Here is a 22,027-nt window from a genome sequence, read left to right as displayed (position 1 = left end):
TATTCCTATAAATTAATTTGAAGCTAAAACCAAATATCTAAAAGATAACCACAACAATCTGATAAATTAATATTTAAGTAATAAATAATATTTAAACACACACACACACACACACACACACACACACATATACATGCATGTAAATGATACTTGGTAAATAGAAAAACATGACAATCAGAGCAGTGCTTCTTAATTATGAATTTATTCTCAAATGTAAACTTCACTATTTCATGCATACAAGTTAAGACAACATACATTATTTGACAAATTCTTGTTAATTCTCATATTTGCATAGGACATAGTCACAATATTGTCTAACATGTAAAAAATAAAAGGTCATAAAAAGGTACAGCAGAGCAACCATAGACCAGCAACAATAATATAATCTGATAAATTCAAGGAACTGTACAACTGTAATACTTCACTGTAGTGATTTGGTTGATTGCGAATCAAAATAAAATAAAAAAAACAGTTTTATTTTGCGGCAGTTGTTTTGTATGAGGTTATGGAGAACAGAACTGGCCATTGCTAGAGAAGAGCTAATGTACAAAGTACAGAGGTGCTGGGAAATAGAAACCCAGCGTCATGTAGTCACTGGAGCAGGCATCACACGGTGTCGTTAAAATACAGACGAATACGTACAATAGGAAGGCAAGTCGAGTTCACGCGGCAAACGTCTACAGGACAGCATGAGGCCGCTAGTGCCTCATTACGATTCAATATACAACACTTATCGAAATCTCTACGATAGGAGAACATTTGCACACAATGTGCTTGACTGGTATGTATGAAGAGGGAGGGTTTTGAAATCACTTTTTTCCCATGTCAGGAACATCGACCACCCGAACTGATTTCACAGGCGTCAGAGAGAAAAGTTGCATGGAAACTGCAATGGACGCGGATGCGTTCAGTCTTTCAAATGGCTCTATCACAGTGTCTGATCTTCAGAGCGCATTTATGGGGTTTTATCTAATGGGAAATGTCGGCGTATTAAGTTGAAATGAATTTCGTCGCTCAGTAGGGGGTCGTCTGCTCCCAAATGAGGGGAGTTACTTGGTCACCACACCTGGGGATCAGAGATAAATTGGTGCCCTGCGCTTTTTACAGGAGTGAGGTTGTTCAAACCCAACTACACGGTTTGGCAGACAACCAGACTAACAAAAATAACCACAGCCCTCAAAAGCAGTTAGTGTCTCCTGAGTTCAGCAAGAGACGAAACATAATCAACAGTCGAAACTAAGCCACGGCTAAGACTTAAATTCACTTCCACCATTTCAGATAAGACATACGTTACGCAGTCCTCAACTAAATGATGTTTGTTAGAACATGACATCGTAAATATCCATTTCTGAAGTTGTGCTCACTGTCTAGTGACTCCCGATGCATTTAGCTTTGCTAAGCTGGATAGACAATCACTGTATGGCATTTACACATCCATAGGTTCTTTGGAGAAACATCTAACTGCAAAAACACAGTGTAATTTTCACCAGTAAGTGATCTTCACACCGAAATGTCCACCTGTAACTGGTGGGACTATAAAGGCAATGCTGTACAGTTGTTTTCTATGTGGACATATTCACAGATATGTATTTATTGGACTTTTGAATGTGAATGAAGGTGAAACGTTGTCAATTATGCATGTCCATGTTGAAAAATGTCAGACTTCTTTTGATTGTTTCCACCAAAAATGAATAACTAAATGAGTTTAGGGTTCAATATTTATTTTTTAAAATGTCCTTCAGTTCTTTTGATTCAATAAATCACTTTTCTGAAACTATCAAATGACTGAATACCAACTATGCGACATGAACATTCAATAATTCAATCTTGAAACCTTTGGTAACGTCTTAAAAAACAAAAACTCAATTTTTCTAATGCCGTCACCCAATGCCAAAAGTGAGAAAGTCGTGGCACTACAGCGTCCTTGGCATCCTACTAAAACATCATCCTCCATCAGTTATTCAAACTGACCTTATTTTGCATGGGAAGACAATATTGGAACTGATAACTGCACATTTGTATGGAAGCCATCTTGTCTGTTCTCTATTCTAAAAGAGGGTCAAGGGTTCTGCTTAACGTAGCAGAACATGACATGGCTGTTTCTTTAGGTAAGTTGAGTATGAAGGAGTTTATAGGTGACAAATAAATGTCGGAAGAACAGCAAAGAGGGAAAAAGTTAAGTACCAAACTGAACTAGTAACAAAGTCATGTAATACACAGTCAAAAAGAGTAATAAGAGCAAAATAAATACATAAAGAAAAGAAGCTTTGATGCATTGGTTGGATATAAGCAGCATAATTATAGCAAATGTAATTGCAATCCTTTGGAATGGTAGAGCTTTGATGTAGGATGGTGAACAGGTTAATATCTGAGTTTTCACTTTTACTAATATGTGCATTTGTTCTGTACAACAATGACAAATTGAGAGAAACATAACTAAAAGTAAAACAAAAAAGTATATTCAAGATCACGCCAAATGGGGGAAATTAGAAATAGTCGCGCATCTAATACATCATTAACCCCGCTACATACACATAAAAACGAACATCACTCATAAAAAACTGTACAAGGTCATATTTATCTTTAATATCACTGTATATGATGAAATAAAATCACCTTCCCAATGCATTTGGCACTCACTATTGAACTAACATGCAGTTTGCTGAATTTAGGATTGAAGGATCCAATAAAATGCTATTATAATAATTAGTAGGATTTTGTGAACAAATAGCTTTTACGAAACAAAACGTTTCTCATTGAGTCGGGTGTGTGGGTTTATGCAATCCACTGGCAGAATGAATTTCACAAAGATGATTTGCTTTCAGTATGATGCTCTGATTTTCATGATAATTCATACAAAATTTTGTATATAAATGTACAATTCTTCCAGATATGAAATCCAAGAAATCCCCGTCCCATCCCATCAAAAAAAAAAAAAAAAAATCATAACGTTCTCGATTTTTATAGGGGTATGAGTTTTCTCAAAAAAAAAAGATACATGACAGAAACATTTAACACAGATGTAATTCTAATTATGTTAAATAACAAAACAATAAAACATGAATGTGACTATCTACTCACAATGATGTGGTCTCTATAGTAATGCATTATATCCAACTTGATCGCGTGTATGCATTCAGTCTCATGCAATGCTTTTGAGAAGTCAGGATATTTCCCTTTTTTCTCTCACTTAAAACCACCTTTTACCTCCATGTTTTCAAATTTGGTGGTTATACACCAATATTCCACTGTTGATAGAAAGCTTTCAGTGTCTTTCGATGTCCAATTTTACTAGCATCGTCGCGGCAGACAGAAAAGAAAGCCTTATGAAACACTAACAAACTTCGCAAAAAATGAGCAATTATAATAACAGCTAAGATCTGAACACAAAGAAAATAATCAGAAAAAAATACAACACAATGCAAAAATATTGAAAAAAATAAAGAAATACGAGTACATCCATGGGTTTTAAGCCAAGAAACGTAGCAGGTACAGTTTGACGTGTCATTACCCAGACATGTTTCCACCTGTGTTCAATGGTCTTGCTTCGCATTCAAGTAGTATCCGTACAGTGAAAAATACAGAAACACAAACACGCATGTATTAATTTTTACATGTAATTCACACTAACCCGGGCCGTGAGTGACTTTGCATTGAGAAAATACATTTTCAGTAAATATTATAAGGAAAAAATATATATTTAGTTGTGTATACTCTATCGAACCAGTACCCAAATGACAGGTTTTGGGTTTTCAAGGTTCACTGAACATGTTTAACCAGGATTGAGGAGTACTAATGAAGAGGACGTTGGTTCAGACCGACCTTATTCTGCCCTGAAATACCCTCTCCTGACCAGCAGCTGGGAGTATTTGCAGATACATCAAAGGCAGTTGAACAAACTTATATAAAACGTCTACAAAGGAGTTTCTTGCACACAGTGAACATACATGGCCAGCTTGCTTTGGAAGTAAAGCTGACTTGTGGAATTCAGGAGGAGAAATCTGAAATGACTTTGAAGGGCCAGGGGAGGGTGCGACCACAGCTAGACGGCTTTACGTGTGGGTTTATTGCAATAATAAGAAATAATGCCGCCGTGGCACTGTTTATTTTGATTAGGGCTGTTTTCTTTAGCTGAAAGCCGTGATTATGGAGGGGTTTTTTGAGGGCTTAGAGAGAGGCCCCTGGGAGGGTGATGGGGGCCGTTAGGAAGGATAAAAGGGGGACAAGGCCTGGCATTCACAGGCCTCCCCACCTGCTCCTCAAGCCCTGGAGCGCTAGTCCAGCTGGGCGACTCTGATGCTGGTTTCCCCGCACTGGGCATGGAGGGTGGGCAAGGAAAATGTGCAAGAGCATATAAGACGAGACAAGATGGCTGGTGTTGAATAATGAGCTTATGAATTTAAAGTGAAAAACTGTCACAGAAAGCTTGCTAAGTGTCACTTTAGGAACATTGCGCGTATGGGAAAGTGAGACAGCGGATGAAGCAATGCCACAGTTTTGATAGCGGTGCCTCAGTTCCTGGAGGGTCTTGTATGCCTTTTGCCTGAGCGAGTAAGGCCCGGTCGACGGTTTCTCATTATAACCGTTCATCCTCGCAGGCTGAAGCGACAAAGGACGGCAAATTCATTGTTCACTTGATATGTATGATTATGTACAAATCGAATAGTAATGCCTAAAGCCCCCTTTTTAAAGAGAGTCAAGTTTGAAAGCAGCTGTTCAGTGAGGTAATGAGTGGTCACACTGACAAATCAGTGGTCTGCAACAGTAAAACAAAAAAAGGATGCACGAGTGTTTCCCTGTGCTTGTGGAAAAAGTGCAGTCATTTAAAGAAAGAGTGACTGATCTTGTCTGAGAATCTTGTCTGAGAATCTTGTCTGAGAAGTAGACGACAGTGCTAAAATGGGGGGGGGAAATACTGATAAAATCTCATATGAAATTTCCCAACATGTTCAACTCTGATTTGATAGCACATCATGCCTATTGTCTGTGAGCCATTATGATTTGGGCTTTAAGTATCCAACCCCCCCATCTCTCCCCCGGCCGGCTGCTTGGATGCTATCCAATCAGATGAGACCATTTTCCCTCTTTGAGCTCCTACAGTGCATTGTGGGATGCTGTTGGCGGGTGAGTGGGGAGTAGTGCAGAGGGGAGGGAGGTAGGTTTTCGTGTGAGAGAGAGGAAGCTGACTGGGTGTTTCTTCTACTGGAGTGCTCAGATCCTGATAATGCCTCGGTCTTTATCTGTCTCGCTATGGGTCAACCCCCTCTTTCCTGCCTCATGTAGATAGTGCTCTTTGTTCTCATGGAGGCCTGTTGCTCTCACCACAAAGTGAAACAACCATGATGATACAAACTCTGACAGTCTAGCTCACAATGAGTTGTAAATCCATGCCCTATTAGTGATCGACCGATATATACCCGCAATGCCGGGTAATCTGCAGATATCTGGCCATTTAAAAAAACAACAACCGATAAAACTGTCTGACAGACCAACATATCAGCCAGGCTGATTAATTGTTATTTTGTGATTATCGTATTAGCCGATAACAGTATCTTACCTTCAGATATTTGTTTAGGGGCTACGTTTCTAAAAAGCAAAACAAGCACCAATGATCTCTAAGATATAATTACGCTTACAATTTCTTTGGAAAATGCAGTCCACTCTGATTATTCAAGTCAATATTTATCCATTTTGAGATTACAAGTATCGGCCAACAATGGATATATCCGATGGATAAAACATTTTTAAAATTTTTGGCCATTACATTTTATTTTGTAAATATCGGTATTACATCAGTCACTGAGAAACGCACATCGGTCAACCACTAACCAGGTGCAATGACAAATGATAACTGACAAGAAGTTTTTTTTCAACCACATGGTTTTAAATTTTGTTTGTTTTGCTGTGTACCTCTGCCCACAGTGCAATCTCACAGGTCCAAATTCCAACTTCACATATCAAATATGGCTACAATATAGTCACTTCAATATTTGTTACATGGCACCTGGTCTTGACACGGTGTGTGGATTTGATATCTCCTTCTTTAAAACTTTTGCTTTGGCTCTCCATCTATCTCTCTCATACGCCCACTTCTTGTCAGATCGAGTGAGCGAGACAGAGTGCGTAAAGCTCCACTGTAATGGCTCTTGTCTCCCTGGCTAGTGTGCTATGAATAGCCCTGTGTAGGATGATGCAGTTTCCTAAGTGGAAGGCCTCTGCAGATGGAGCTCTGCAGAGGCCAGAGGGCCAGGACTTCTGCTGTTACCTGAGAGAATGCCAACATCCCTCCCTCCCTCCCTCCCTCCTTCCTCTGGGTAGAATAAAAAAAATCTCTCGGTTCTCTCGTTCACACCTTGGTCTTTGGTGGATTCTGCTCATGTGCTTTTTGTCTTTATTTGAGTCTGAAGTAGGCGTACGTCCAGACAAGTCCCTCTGAATGTGTCGTACTGTAGTGAAAAACCCTGAAGTTGATGAATGTGCTGTTTTTATTGAGGAAACAGCTGCTTTGAAACTTTAGCCTCCAAACTGTCAAGGGGAGTTTAGTTTAGTCCAGAGAGAAGTGGTGCTGTCTGTTCTCTTCATTGGGTGGCTCAAGCATTTAAAAGTGGACTGATCATGACATTCAAGCTAAATTGAGAAGATTCCCTTTGACACATGGGCCCAGGCCAACAGAGCCCTATGAGCGGGAGATAGCGATGTTGAAAAGTCATTTTCGGTCTCAAGACAGAATTACCCCCCACCCCTTAGTATCTGGCGAGTGGTTTTGCCACTCTCGTTAAATGACTGATTAAAAAAAACGATAATAATAATATTAATGAAGAGTATGAATAACTGTCAAAACCCAGAATTTGCTTCCCTTGATGTGAAAACAAACCAACCAACTCAAAAAAAAAGAGTGCAAAGTTTCCTTTTGTCCAAGTGTAAGGCTGTTTCTCAACGTATGTTTATCTTCATCATGTTCATTCTTTCAAGCTAACGAGGCCATCCCTGAGCAGGGCGCAAAATTCAACCTCTGTTGAATTTCGTAGTAAAGTGATGCTTGTATTGTGCAGTCAATGTGAGTATTAAAGGAGAAAAAAAAAATTCTGGATCCTGAGGTGTATGTGTGCCCCTCTCCCTTACCCGTTTAAAAAAGAAAATAATAAACATCTTTACCTGTCAAACCTTTCAACTTTTTAGTTCACTTGAACAGAGCGGTTGTATATGAGAGAAACAGCAACAAAAAAAACCATAATGGAAAGAGGCTGTGGCCAGAAGCTATAAAAATACAGACATATGGTACATCATGTAAATATTGCCACATGGAAAAGGCATCTTTTTTGTGTGTTTTTTTTTTCTTTTAGGGTTAGCACAAGAAAATTGCACTACAAGAAGCAATTATGTACAGTACAGTACAGTACACCACAGCAAGCGTCGGGTTTAGCATGGGCTCATTACGCCAGTAATTTTTTAGGGGGAAATGATGGATAGAGAAGCATTAGAAAATGAGCCTGGAGATCCAGGCATTGTGGGAAGAAAGTGCGGCCAGGTTAAGGCGAGTTGGCTGGGCTGAGGGTGGGGCTAAGGGTGGGGCTTGATGCATCGGATCGACTGTAATCGCTGAGGGAGCCGGGGCGCGTGGTGCTCGAGATGGTGGCATTGCCACCACCGTGCTGCCTCTTCAGCATGGCCGGCTGGAAATCGGAATGACGACGTGCGTGTTTCATCAGGTGATCACTCCGCATGAAACGTTTGTCGCATAGGGGGCAGCTGAACTTCTTTTCGCCCGTGTGGGTGCGATAGTGCCGTGCAAGCTCATCAGAGCGAGCAAACTTCTTACTGCAGTCAGGCCAGGTGCAGGGAAATGGGCGTTCTCCTGTGACAAACACATAGAGAAAGCAGAACACACAGCTGTTAGTGTTTACAATACACATTCATGATCGCTCAGATATATGTGATGTTCTCAAAACAGACTTTAAAGCTATGCAGTATTTTACACTCTTTACAGATTAAAGGCCAGGGGTTCTTAACTCTGGTCCTTGAGGTCCACTTTCCTGCAGAGTTTAACTCTTTAGTTTGATAATGGTTGGTGCTAAACTTTGCAAGAAAGTGGACCTTGAGGGCCAGAGCTGAGAACCCCCGTCTTTGGCATTGAATCCATTTTTGAAAGAGTAAACTTGCTCCAAAAAACAAGGTGTTAAAGAGGCCACATCATAAACACCACCATGCGTCACTAACAGCGATAAATCGGAGCGGTGGTGACAACAGATGTGAACCAAGTCCAACCCTTATGTGGACAATGAACTCTTTCAGCACAGAATGTCCTGTGCTGACATGTCTCATTGGTATAATATACTCTTTTAAACTGATCTAGAAGAGTTTTGTGGTTTCTCTTGGTAGGCTAACATTGAGAATTCGCAGAAGAAAATGTGAAACTAAAACAGTTCCCAAGAGCCATATAGGCCCAATACAGGCCAAGTACACACACTAGAGCAGCTAAACCACCAAAGAATTAAGATCAATGAAAGCGAAAGTGAAAGTGACGTGACATAAAACCAAGTATGGTGACCCATACGCGGAATTCGTGCTCTGCGCTTAACATCCAAAGTGCACACACCCAGAGCAGTTCAAACTAAAAACAACGGTGAATGACCCAGACCATTCAGATCCAGGTCACGCAAAGGATTTACCCTCCGTAGATGGCTTTTAAATCCCAAAATGGGCAGTCTTTAACCAGACGTAAAAGCCCTGAGGTGGCACAACTATTTAGAAGCGGCTCATGAGAGCATGCTAATCCTCTCCTATAGAAGCAAAAGTCTGCAATACAGTTTAAAGTCGCTAAGCTGAGTGAAAAGCCCACACATTAAACCAGGAATGCACTGCATTAAAAAATGAACCATGTTCTAGCCCAATAAACACTGCATCATGCTAATTAGAGAATTATGAGAATACTAGGGGGACATGTATCACTATGACTGCTCCAAAGAGGCTTATGGGATTTACTGCCTCATTATTGAGATAACTGATGAACACACAAACACATACTCACTGGTTTATTTGGAACTGGCACACATCTCGAAATTACCTTATTTTTTCTTTCCACCATTACCACATGTAGCCAGACAGCAAGTTTAATTAGGCAGGTTAACGGTCTTTACTATGGTACCCTGTCCCAGATAGTACTCAAACATGAAACTAGCAGGTGAGCCAAATACCAACACCTTCTTTCTTTGTGCACACAAAGGCCCACATGTCAGATGCAGAATGTATGTTAGCTCACTTCATTGGTTGTTTCCCACACAAATGTGAGAACTGCTTCACTTATTTTATCAGTTTTTGATCAGTTTAGCAGTTTTCCCTCCCTGAGCAGTGCCACCACAAAGGTCTTGAAACCACTGTTGAATATCGTCCGGGTTCTATGTCTACAGTTTTTATAATTTTGAAAGGCAAAGAAATAAGTCAGACATGTCAGTCATTACATGGTTAAATTAGACAGAACAGGCAAAGTACCCAGACGTTCAGACAGCTTTTTGCTGCTGCCTTTGTTTGGTGGTTTCCCCTTAAGGCCCCAATGGAAAACAACTTCAAACAAAACGTATACGTGATGCCAAATTTATGTGTGGGACGACTGCTTTGCTGGGGTCCCTTCCCCCTACTATAAAAGATTGAGAAAGCGAGAGAAACAGCAGGCAGAGCGAGTCTAGACTGCCTCCGTCTAAATCTATGACCTGTCACTCACTTTCAGACAGACATGCTCCCACCATTCACACAAACACACATACAAAAATGTACTACGTGATGACATATTTCCATCACATGTAGACTCTTGCTTTGTTATGTCAACAAATCAAACCTTCACACACACACATGAAAATATATTCTGCATGTGAATGAGCTTTTGTCTCCATAACAATGTCTTGTAGGTTTACTTGTATCTGTCATATATCTTCCCACACAACCCACGTGACAAAACACAAAAAATACAGAGTTGCGCACACACAAACATTCACTCCCACTCTAAGTAAAGCAAAAAACACATCATCTAATACTCATTTGCCACACACATATTCAATCCCATCCAAACATACCGCAAGTATACAAAGCAACAATTTAAATCCACTAAGCTTCAAACATGCCACGCCCACGAGAACTAATCTGAGAGGGTCACTGTTGTTTGACCTTTTTTAAACATCCTGGATCTAGTCATAATTGTGGCGTATAAACATAAATACACAAGATCGAACATTAACGTAGTATAAATGGGGACAGATCGGTGGATGGTCTTGGATTCTCCCTTCAGCCAACCTGTAATTTAATAGTCTAATTAATATATGAAAATCTGTGGAAACTCAAGGTTGTAAAGTGTAAGTTATGAGTGGTGACAAGCTTCTCAGCAAAGGTAAGAGTTGCAATAGTATGAATATTTCACAGGTTAAAAAAAAAAAAAGAAAAAAAAAGAGATGAGTAGGACTATAATAACACCATAGACCAGAAGGCTAGTGCTCTGGGCAGATAGCATATGCTCAACACAAAGGCATCACCTACAGACAAGACCATTCAGAACTACCATGATTGAAATCTTCTGATTGCATTATATGACCATGACTAAGAGTTCAAGTGAGACATGTTTCCAGGAATATTATTATCACAAATGAGGGCGCTCTTGACGTGGCTCTGAAGTAGGCTTATGTAAAAAGGTCACACTGTCCAGTCTGTAACAGTTTCATAACAGATGGAAGTGGCTGTGGTTTTATCCACCATGTCAAAAACACTTCCTCTTTCTGTCCCTTTGGGAAAAAATTAGAGAGGCCTTAACCCACTCTGTCATACTGTTCATGCAAATACCCACAACAAAATGTATGTCAACTTCAATCATCCCCTTGACAGTGGTCAATATATTTATTCACAGCACTGCATCCTGGCACTTGTACAAAAGCAGACTTTTTTAAGTGGTTTGTATTGCATGGGCACTGGCATGTCTTCACACTGATGAGCTACACCCTCTTTGGTGTGGTGCAACCAGCACTGCATGTGTCCAAGTCTTTTTCGCAAAAGGAGCCACTAATTAGGAGAGCTTTAGATTCGACCTCTGTGTTAACGAACACAGTGACCCAGTTACCCTTTGCAGCAGTTACCTCACAGTTGCTAGTAAGGACATCCCATAGTGAAGGTAGCTGAGCAACAGTGTTTCCCTTCAGAGGCGATACCATTATGTCACAGACAGCAGCCTTACATAACTGTTCCGTTTTGGGGCCACTGGGTCAGTAAATAAACTCATGCTCATGTCTTCTCTCAAGTATAACAACACATTGCAAATCCGTGCTTCAATTTCATAGAGGGCCCAAAGAAAGAACAACTTCAGACTCCCTAGAATCTGTAGGAAATAGGAGAAAACGGCCTTTTGAGGTGAACAGTCTAAGCCACAGACATCTGATCAGGCCACTATCTGAGCAACACACTGTGCAGACTGAATGTCGATCCAGGAGACTTGGTGTCGCTCACCTGTTCCAACAAGAGTTACCAGCATTTCTGTGTGGGTGAGATAAAATTTTTCAGGTTTCTTCAACCGTAAGGCCACTTATGCAGGCTGAGACATTGGAAGGAATGGAAACAGCCAGACAAAACGTGAGAAAGGCAAGAAGACATTAAGACAGGCAGTGAGGACATCCAGTGGGAGGTCTTACAAATCCTTCAAAACCATGAGCTCAAAGTGCACTCTCTAAGCTTGCTCAACGGCTATATACACTTGATGCCCTAGAACATGCTCTGAAATTAGCATAGTCTGAAAGTCCAATGTCAGCTGCTGTCATTCAGAAAACAGTTCAGACTTAGAATTAGAAAAAGATTTTCCATTCATCCTCTAGACACCAAATGGACACATCCCTTGCAGGACAAGAATGGAGGACAAGCGTTTATAGTAGAACCCCTGTGCTATATGTTCATTTTGACTTGCAAAAATGAAGGTAAGGACCAGGAGAGTGGAAACTGATCTTAGATAAGTATAAAAGGCCTAGTTCCATCCATAAAGATCTAGAAGTTTTGAAGTTGTCCTTGTTTTTGCAAGGTTTTTGGCCAAGAATAGTACAGACGGTACACATGTGCCTTCAGTTATCTTTAGCCAGAGGCAAAGCAAAAGTGATACAACAAATACAGATGTAAACTAGACCAAGACATGATGCTTTTAACATCTTATGTATTAGATCCTGATGTTGCCGATGGTGATCCCAATTAGATCAGATCTATTGAATCAGGGGCACACTGTGTCCTAGCCTCCGGTCTACCGCTTACTCTGATTCATTATCTGTGGAAAACCACAAGAATCTCCAAAATGGCACCACAAATGAAGCTGCAGCACTTACTAGAAAGTTGTACTTTATTCCTGGTGGGTCATACAGAAGTCTGCCATCTCAAGCCCACATTGTTAATGACAAAACTGCTTTGAGCCATTGGAGACCCAGACAGGCCTCTTCTTAATCTCAAAGTTTCCAAACCCGTCTTTAAGAAAGTTCTCAGCTTCTCTCAGCAAAGCAAACTGGGCGATTTCTGCCAACAACCCAGCTTTCCCCATTCCACCAGGGCTGAGATGCTTGTCGAGATGATCTAATCACTGCCCCATAGGAGCAGGGAATTTTGGGAGAGTATGCAATCCCATCAGCAACCAAATTGGGAAAGAGATATAGGTCACGCCCTCCATCTAACTGAGGTTGCCAAGTAGTGAGTTCACAGAGACTGCAATGCACCATGGAGACCAGAAACCACAAAGTCTGGCACAAACATAGCTAGGACTTACATTATAGTTATGGGCAATTTAACAAATAGGAAGCATTATTGTCATATCTGCATTAGATACTTCTGACTGCTGAGTGAGCAAAAAGTTTTTTTTCTCCAAACTTTTTGACCCAAATCACAGCATTTACAAACAACTCTGGGAATGGAACAAAAAGACAGAAGTTCATCACATATATGTGTGTGCTCATGGAGGGAGGGGATGCGAGGTTGACTAACTACACTGAGACTTGTTGAGTCAGATCAGGCTTTCAGTACTCGATTCGTGCCAATGGCTTTGAGAAACTGAGGATTAATGCTAATGCATGTGGGTGTAACAAAGACATTATGGCTAGGTCAGGTGCAACGATTAGGACTGGGCCAGACTTGTCCAGAGACACTGTGACGAAGGCAACTATGGTTAATTTATCATCCTCTTTTGTCTTTAATGAAAAATGCTAAAAACCACTTGCCTTTCAATTGCACATTCTCCTCCCAGGGTTTTATTGCTATTGAGAAATGTGAACAATAGTACTGGCCTTCACCATCAGGCATTTCAATCAAGCCTACTAGACATAACTCACTCCTCTCAGTCTCTGCAGCACATGTGCACACACGGTCTAAGACACATTATATGAGGAAGCAGCCACAACTGCTGCAGATTTATGTACCCTCCCCCTATTTTCCCACTTCATGAGGAGCGCATCTCACAGCTTTGCTCTACTCACCATTACAGCTATGAAATGGACCTTCCAGTGGGTCCTGGCTTAACTAGGCCACTAGGATTGTTTTGTAACACAGCATAATTATTTTAACTCAATTTTACATTAAGACAGCTGTAGCCAGCTGAAGCACGTGAATGGTAAAAGGCAAGAGCAGGTGGGTGGGGTCACCCACAGCTCTGACGAAGTCTGCTAAATGTCAAGAAACTGTGCTAAATTGGATTTTTATACTGTAAAAAGAGTATACATTAAATGGGTAATAACAAAAAATGCTAATACTGATCTTGAGTGAGATTTCTCTTTTTTAATCCCACGTTTTAAGGACAGACTGTCCTCTCTCCAACTGGTTCATTTCTTTTGTCAACCACATTAACAATAATCAAAGCTATTTGAGGCTTTGTTTACTTCCTTGAGTGATGCAAATCTTAAATGGATAGTTAATCCCAAAATGTTGATGCAAACCTCAATGAATTACTTTCTTCATTCAGAAAAGTCCTGCATTATTTTGGGCTTTCATTGACTTTCTTCGACAAAAACTGTTGGAACATTCTTTGGACTTTTTGTTGCTCTTTTCTGCAAAAGAAACAAAAGTCAATCCGTTTAAATAAATTATCTAAACATACATTTTTGGGTGAACTATTCTTTGAACATGTTTAGTTCCTGAAGGTTTACCTTGAGTAGACACCACTGACAGCAAGATACTCTCAAACAAGACACCACCAAGTCAACCCTTCCCCCATGACTGTCCACTGAATGATCCTTTTCATCCTGCAGCCACGCCTGGAAGAGCACAGGCCAGGATCCTCCACATACAGATTTATTAGACAGTAAGGGGTCAAACTGGCAAGAGCTAATGTCAATATAAAAGCCTGGGAGGCAACCAAGGTTCTGGCACACAGCAGAAAGCAACCTCTCTCTCAGTTTCTTTTTTTTTCTCCCCTCAATCCTCATCTCAAAAACCCAAATGCATGCACTGCTACTGCAGAGAAACACCAAATCAGATTGCCAGCAGATGCAGCTGAGCAAGTGACCTACTTCAATGGAGGGCTTTGACAACGGATCCCACCCCGTACCCACCCCCACACATCTGCCTTTCCATACAGTACATCCCCACCAACAAATTGCAGTGTTAGTGCCCCAGGCAAAGTTTGCGTGAGACCCTAAGCTGGCGGCTCATGCTTCAGGAACCTGAAAATACAGCTCCACATCAGCTCCAGATCCCCTTCTTCCTCCACAGAGAAATCGACACCCATACATAGTAGATTTAAGAAAGCAAAAGAGCTCAAACTATACAACGCTTCAGCAGTTCTATGCCCTTATGGGTGGGGGGAGAAGACACAGGGCAATAGGGGGATGGTTACGTAGGAACAGACTTGCTTTTATAAGGCTCTGCCAAAGCTAACTAAAGTATACGTAAGTTCAGCATAGAAGCGGTGGCCTAATACCAACTCTATGGTGTGTTAACTATGACTGACTTGGTTGAATTTATCGTAAAGTCAGATTTTTTTATATGTAGCAGCTAAAGACTTTATGCTTTTCTTCATCTGAATGAAAAATAAGAGAACTGTATTCCCTTCAGTGAGGGCTGATTCAGGAGAGATGGATACCTGCAAAAGGGTGTATGAGTGCATGATGAAACACCCAGGGGGCTTCAGCACTTCAGCCTATCATATTTAAGTGAGAGAGAGAGCACCAAAGCATGGTTTCTATCACTCACACAGGAGGCCGACAGTAAAAATCAGAAAAGAAACATGCTGTGGACAGAACTGATGTACATAGAAAAATGGTTAAACGTCCGTTTATACTAATCTTCTCTCAAACATAAACATAGGGGCACATATAAAACTCATATGATCCCTGCATAACATCATTCCCAATTAACTAGCAGTTGCATATACTGAATGGCAAGTGGGTCAGCCATGCCCATGCACGCTCAGGCATCTAACATATATTCCGGTTACAAGGAAGCAGGCCAGGGGTGTGGAACGGAATATAGTTTTAGTCAGAGAGAGTAGAATCCCTGTTGTGAAGCCATCACCCTCACACTGAGCCCCACCCCGTCCCAGCCTTGGCAATGTGCCCAGCACAGGGCAGAAGTGCCCAGGTCCCACCCATCCAAACCGTCCACCTACACCACGGGCAGGATGACTGCACAGGATGTCATGTCTGTAAATAACCCAGCAAAGAGGAAAGAAAAATGGCTGACGAGTCAGTTTAATTTTGCATGTATTTGCTATAAACCTGGGAGGAGGGTGTTCTAGGAATTTACTGCTTTAATGCACACTTGAACCAATGTCTGATCTATTGTTCAAGTGAGAACATTTGACCATGTAAACTGTTTTTGTACATACAACGAATTCTGTAGCAAAACAATGTCATCTATACATTGTGCACACTATTGTATCTCCTGGGACTCTAGAAGACAATACAAAGGGTCACGTAAGGAACATAAGAGTCCACGGGCCAAACAAAAAAGCTAATCTGTCGTGAAATATGTCATTATGGGCTTTGTTTATGTGTATGATAAAGAGGGGTGCTCCCCTCTATTCCCACAATACATAAACAATACAGATGGAAACCTGATTTTAAGGTGCAAGTAATAGTTATTAAGTAATAGTTAATAGTTATTAAGTAAATAGTAATGGCTTGGGCTGGATTTAGTACCATTGTAAGTACCTCATGTAACCTTGATTTTTACATTTACATTTCTTTTTTTCAAGAAAATTAGGCATGAGTTGAATTTACATTATGAGGTAATCAACATTACATTAATTGCACTTAAATTGAATGCAAAATATTCCATCAATGCTGAAAGGAAAACAATGCTTTAATGCATTACATTAAATCTTTAAAGGTGTAGAAATCTAATAGTGTAGAGGTATAAGTACTAATACAGCAGTTTCACTTTGAGCAAGAATTTTTCAAGTGAGGTATTGCATGCAAAACACTTTCAGAGGAACTACACTTATGAGAAAAGTCACATGCACTGAAAGAACACCATGTCTTTTGTGCATAGCGAACAGCCAGAATATATAACAGCTATGGCATTGGCAGTCTCCTCAAGCCAAGTAACTTCCTCTTCCTGAACCGAAACTTGTAGATTTGTGAATTATTATTTATTGATTAGTATTTTTTTTTTTTTTTTTGTCCCCGGATGCCCCTACACCCATTTCATCTGTATGCATACCACAGGTTCATTTTCTTGTCACAAGTCAACTGCAGCCTAATGAAGTAATGAGAATGTTATAAATTATCATCTGCAAGCATATTGTGCAACATTACAGTTACCAGCTCATCAAATGCAAACCAAGCATCTCTCCGAATCTGTCCATCTGTGTTTATAAGGATGATTAATGAGCCCTTCCTTATCCAGCCACATGCTAGTTGGAGTCTTTTCTTTTTTCTTCCTACCCTTTCCAACTTTCTTGTGGGTCATCTAATTTCTTCTTACCCTTTCCAACTTTCTTATCGTCCTCTTATTTAGCCTTGAGTCTGGGCATAGCCATAAAACATCAAATAAAAATATTATTATTGATGCTCCTAGGTCATGAACTAATCTTAACATGAAAAATACCCAACAAAGTGGAGATAAAAGTTCAGGATGCACCCAGACAACAGAGGCAGTGCCAGTACAGTCAGACTAAACTGAAAAGGTCCTCTTGAAAGGTCACAAAAAGGTTATTTAGAGGGACACTCTGTAACCACAGGTTACGACAGAATTGCTGAGGGCAAGCACTTACAATACATAGTCTTTCTTTAAAAAGAAAACAACGCTACAAATAGACCCAGAACGTAAAATTGTGGGCATGGCAAACGTATGTGGTTTAAGGCAGTAAGCAAGACGGAAAGGGTCATATCAGTCCGCAAACAAGTGCTTTACAAAGTTATGTGAGCTAGTAATACATTCTTGGGTAGGGAAATAACACTTAAAAGACTTTGTACTGACATAGTTATTTATAATAATGCAATATTGTGTAGTCTTCAGAAGTACAAAGTTAAAAAAAAATCCTTCCATTGCAGTTTAAACAACTGCATTTGCTGCAGTGCATTTCGAAGCAGAGCCCTTTGCCATATTTATGTGCCGTTTGATCATGACAGTACATCTGCTCCAGCTCGATCATAAAACAGCTTCTTTTTCCAGCAAGCTTGCACTTGTGATGGTTCGGGCCCTCCCCCTTTCCCCTGGATCTACTCGTTCAACAAAAAAGCATTAAATACTGCAAAGGTCTAGCAAACAAATGAAAAATAATTATTTACACTTTATTCCTAAGTTGCAATGACAGACAAATGCAAAAAAGAAATATATCAAGACCTGTTGCATTTTTCAGAAATTACTTATTGTTTTCTCAAAAGTAGTTTGACTAGTATGACTGCATTTCTGCGAAGGAAAGCCCCAGAGCCCAAGCGTTTATCCTACCGCTACAGTATACGACTCCATCGGCGCCACTAACGTAAAAAGCTGGATGCAACTCTCTGTGCCCAATTCTTGGTGGGTTAAGACAAATGCTTCAAAGCAGGATTCAAACCAGGACCAGCAGGGAATTCAGAGAGGTCTGCAGTACTTTTGTCTTCCCAAGTTTGTTTTTATAACTCTGTGTTCCCCTCTCAGTTCAAAAACAGTGCGTTGCTGGGAGAAAGATCCATCTTCTCTTTGCTCCATTGGTAGAGACTGATGGAAAATCTGCTGAGTGCTTAAGAAAGGTGCCCAGAATGGAGCAGGTTGGTTGAGCCTGGGCTGCTGAACTCAAATGACCCACATTCTCTGATTACCAAAACAAATGAGATGGAATACCCAATGTTTGACCGAATCACGGTCCGATCGCAGACCAGTGACTACAGTAAAACCCAATCTAAAGTCTGCAATTTAGAGAATAGCCCAACTGAAAGACAGGAAGTGAGGGAGGTCTTAAATACACACTATAAACAAATTCACCACAAACGATGAACTGAGCTGTTTATCTGCTCCAAATGACTTACTTTGATATGTAAACACAAAACTAGACACATAACCAACCCCATGGAATGCAACTGAAGCTGGAGTTTTACAGAAAGTATGTGGTGTATACTGACATAAACATGCCATTAAATGCTGACGGTAAAAGATACTGACGGTTATATATACTGTAAAAGACCCAACGTGTTATCAAGCAAAGTATATGACACGCCCACCTTATGTACTTCAAAGCTTTAAAGTTTTATATTATACAAAAGCCTTTTGTACCAAAAATCCAGTCAACCCACACTATATACACATTATGTATTATTTTAAAGTCAAGGTGAGGTGTTGGGGTAGTCCTGCTTCACAATATATGCTATTCATGGCAGCAAACCCTCACAAGATGGTAGCATTATTGGTTGTACATTCTCACTGCTTTTTCTACATGATGAGATGTGCTGTGTTGTAATTTCAAAGAAGACTGTTTAAAATGATAGATCATCATAAGCAAGTAGGTAAAATTTTCTGAACACCATAAACACAAGGGATAAGTCACGGTTGATTAGTTGGGTTCTGGATTATTGAGGACGATTGTTTTATTTCGATTTGTGTATATATATATATATATATATATATATTACCATATAAAGTATATATATATATATATATATATATATATATATATATATATATATATATATATATATATATATATATATATATATATATACATTCTTTATTTTGAGTAACCAGGGGTGTGTTTAGGAAAACCCTGATACAGTTTACACTTCTGGGGTTATCTCTGATCTGACGCCTTAAGGTGCCAAGTATTTTTTAATTTAGAGCAGGTTTCCTGTCAAAAGGTCCATCTATTGCCTGTAGTGACGGCAACACGGCGTTAATAAAATAAGAGCGGCAGAAATACACGTCACGGCGCGTGAAAATGCGCAACAGGACATATAATTACTTTTCTAGATGTACTTTCATCCTAAACGTCAATTGTAAAGGCTGGAGGTCTGCGCTGAGGGCGGGTGCGCTGCGCGGTTCAGCGCTCGGCTGGTCGAGTCTGTTGCTGGCCAGATCAGCTGGCAGTCTGTCCGACGGGGGTGTGGCACATCACAACAAAGAGCCTAACAGTCAAACAAGCAACCGCAGAAGTCTCACCAACCCCCATATTTTATTCGTTTTTTTTTTAAACCCTTGCATATATCCAAAGGACTAACGCAAAGAAAACCAGATTATGCGCGAACCTGCTGTTTTTGGACTTTCTAAGGCGTTTTCTGTCTGCACCGAGCGTTATTGCCAGTGACTTTTCGCAAACTACCACCATCGCCTCCTAAAACTACAGCCTACAGGACTTTTATGAGCGATTACATCATGGAGTGCCTGACTCTTTTTGCGCCAGCAATGTGATAGATTTAACTGCCAGCAGATTAGTATGCGAATGTATTGAGTGCAAATGTGTCTGTATGCATGAACACGCTTGCATATGTTAAAGGTTTTTTTCTTTTCGTTCTGTTTTCTGTTTATTTTATAGTACATCACTTTTGTTATTTTTATTAACATTCCAGCCACTTTTTTATTTTCTATCACCGTTTTATTGGGTGTATTAATGCGCTGACAGTATTGTATGCAGAACAATCGTGCCAATAAAGTGCTTTGAATTTGAAACTGAAAACTGGTATACTGGGCATATATGTGTGTTGAGTTGGCTCATATAGGCGAGGCACGGGAGGGAGAAGAACTGTTGCTGTTTACCATATAGCTTCCTCATAGTGGGCGTGACAGTACTTACCGCGAATAACAATTTATTTCCTTTAAAACTACTATTTAGAGTAAACGCATGTTTAATAATGAATATCACTGCAACACAACAGTTGTCCCATCAAGTAAAAACTGAGCTTGTACGGAACACAGTGTGCCCAAAGTGTGCGAATGCGTAAATGTCGCGCTGTTTACATTGGATCTGCGAAACGGCAATTACACTTGGCAGGAATGGAAACTGACCTGTATGTGTCCTTAGGTGGGCTTTGAGATGGGATGATTTGCCATAAACTTTTTCACACCCTGAATAGTGGCATTTGTGCTTTTTCTGTGGGGGTTCTTGTTCAATTCGACCCCTAAATCGTTTGCTTCTTTGTTTAAGAGCAGAGTCGCCGGTGATGGTGGTGGTAGGTGTGGCAGAGTTCCCATCATCTCTGGTTAGGGTTGCTGTTGGTGGCGTGCTCTCCTCCTTTATTTTTGCCTGCTCGGCAAAATTGGTGGGGGTCTGTTGATTAAAATCCGCCAGAATTCTCGCCACCACAAAAAGAGACGAGTTGTCCTTCAAAGGCTCCTTGGTTTCTTCTCCATTCCTCTGTGCAGTCGCATTTTCGGGCTTGATCTCTCTATTCCCTTTCGGACCGTGGACAATTGCTTGGCTGGACATTGACACAAGGCACTCTGCTGCGAAGTGATCCATATCGTTGAAGAGTAGAAGTTGTTCCTTTATGACATTCAAACCCAATGCCAGTAGACCATTGAACTCAGTAGATCCCTTTGTGTGATGCTGAATAGGCAGCTCTCGTAAGCAAACTCACTTTGCACTATCTTACCGGCTTTTCAGCAACACTGACATCCTGCATGTAAATCATGCGAGATAGAGTCGTGAGCGCGCCACACCGACTGCTTTCGTCCTTTAGAGATAAGTTTCCGGTGACGAGAGCTCTGAAAACTTGTCTGGATTGAGTATCAAAACTCCCATCGTGGCTGCAGTTCTCACAACGTTAAAGTGACAGTATGCTGTGCGCCGATTAGAGATGATTGTATCCATGCTGGGGGCGTGTCGGCCGGCAGCGTATGGCAACGTCACCGAGCCGGCGCGCACTCATTGGATGGCGACGTGCACTGCCTTACTTGCCCTCACCAAACTTTTAGAAACTATAAAAGAAACTTCACTCAGACTCTAAATGTATATATAAGACATGCATTGATAAGAGTGAGAAAGGACTCTATTTTTAAAGTAATATATACTTATATAATGTTATTGCTAAAATTGCTAAAGACTTCCCCTAACCCTCCCACTCAAATCAGTTTTGCAATGACTCCAATCCCACATTATATATATTTTTTATTAATGTAATTTAACAGGATTTCTGATAAACAGTCTGATATCCCTATAATGAAAATCCTTCTATTTAGCATTTGTATTAAGCTATTAATTGCAAATATATATTATCAGCATAATAAAGTTGAACTGAAATAATAATTATTATTATTATTGTTGTTGTTGTTGTTGTTACTGAAGTGATTTCATCCCTTGTCTTTGTATACTGCATAATATATACAGTATATATCTAAGAGCATATAGGATTGTCTCACTGAAGCATTCTTTTATAGTCAGTTGCAAGCCATTTTGTTGGTCACAGAGTTCACTCATATTTCCCTTTTCATAAATGGCACTCATTTAGGTTGGAAAAATAAAGATTATTTCATATGATCTATGAGAAAGCAGTGGTTGCTAAAAAAGGTCTCAGTCATGTTGCTGCAGGAGAATGTAAACAATACTGTAAAATATTTATACAGTTGGCTCCATTGAGTCAAAGACACCAAGGGCCTGGAAGTGACAAAACATTTCAAAATTAGT

General features: G+C 40.4%; 1 protein-coding gene across 1 annotated transcript; it reads right to left on the bottom strand.

Moving 5' to 3' along the window:
- Nucleotides 1–183: 183 nt before the first annotated feature.
- Nucleotides 184–21,193, bottom strand: LOC132133174 (Krueppel-like factor 13). The gene is made up of 2 exons (XM_059545919.1): nucleotides 20,410–21,193; nucleotides 184–7,855 (listed from the first exon to the last, which is right to left on the bottom strand). Exons 1-2 carry the CDS (start codon nucleotides 20,861–20,863, stop codon nucleotides 7,530–7,532), a joined length of 780 nt encoding a protein of 259 aa, XP_059401902.1. The 5' UTR covers nucleotides 20,864–21,193; the 3' UTR covers nucleotides 184–7,529.
- Nucleotides 21,194–22,027: the final 834 nt, after the last annotated feature.

The sequence above is a fragment of the Carassius carassius genome, chromosome 50 (assembly GCF_963082965.1).
Source record: "Carassius carassius chromosome 50, fCarCar2.1, whole genome shotgun sequence".
Classification (NCBI taxonomy): domain Eukaryota; kingdom Metazoa; phylum Chordata; class Actinopteri; order Cypriniformes; family Cyprinidae; genus Carassius; species Carassius carassius.
The sequence above is the reverse complement of the archived record's forward strand: the minus strand, read 5'-3'. Positions and strand labels throughout refer to the sequence as shown.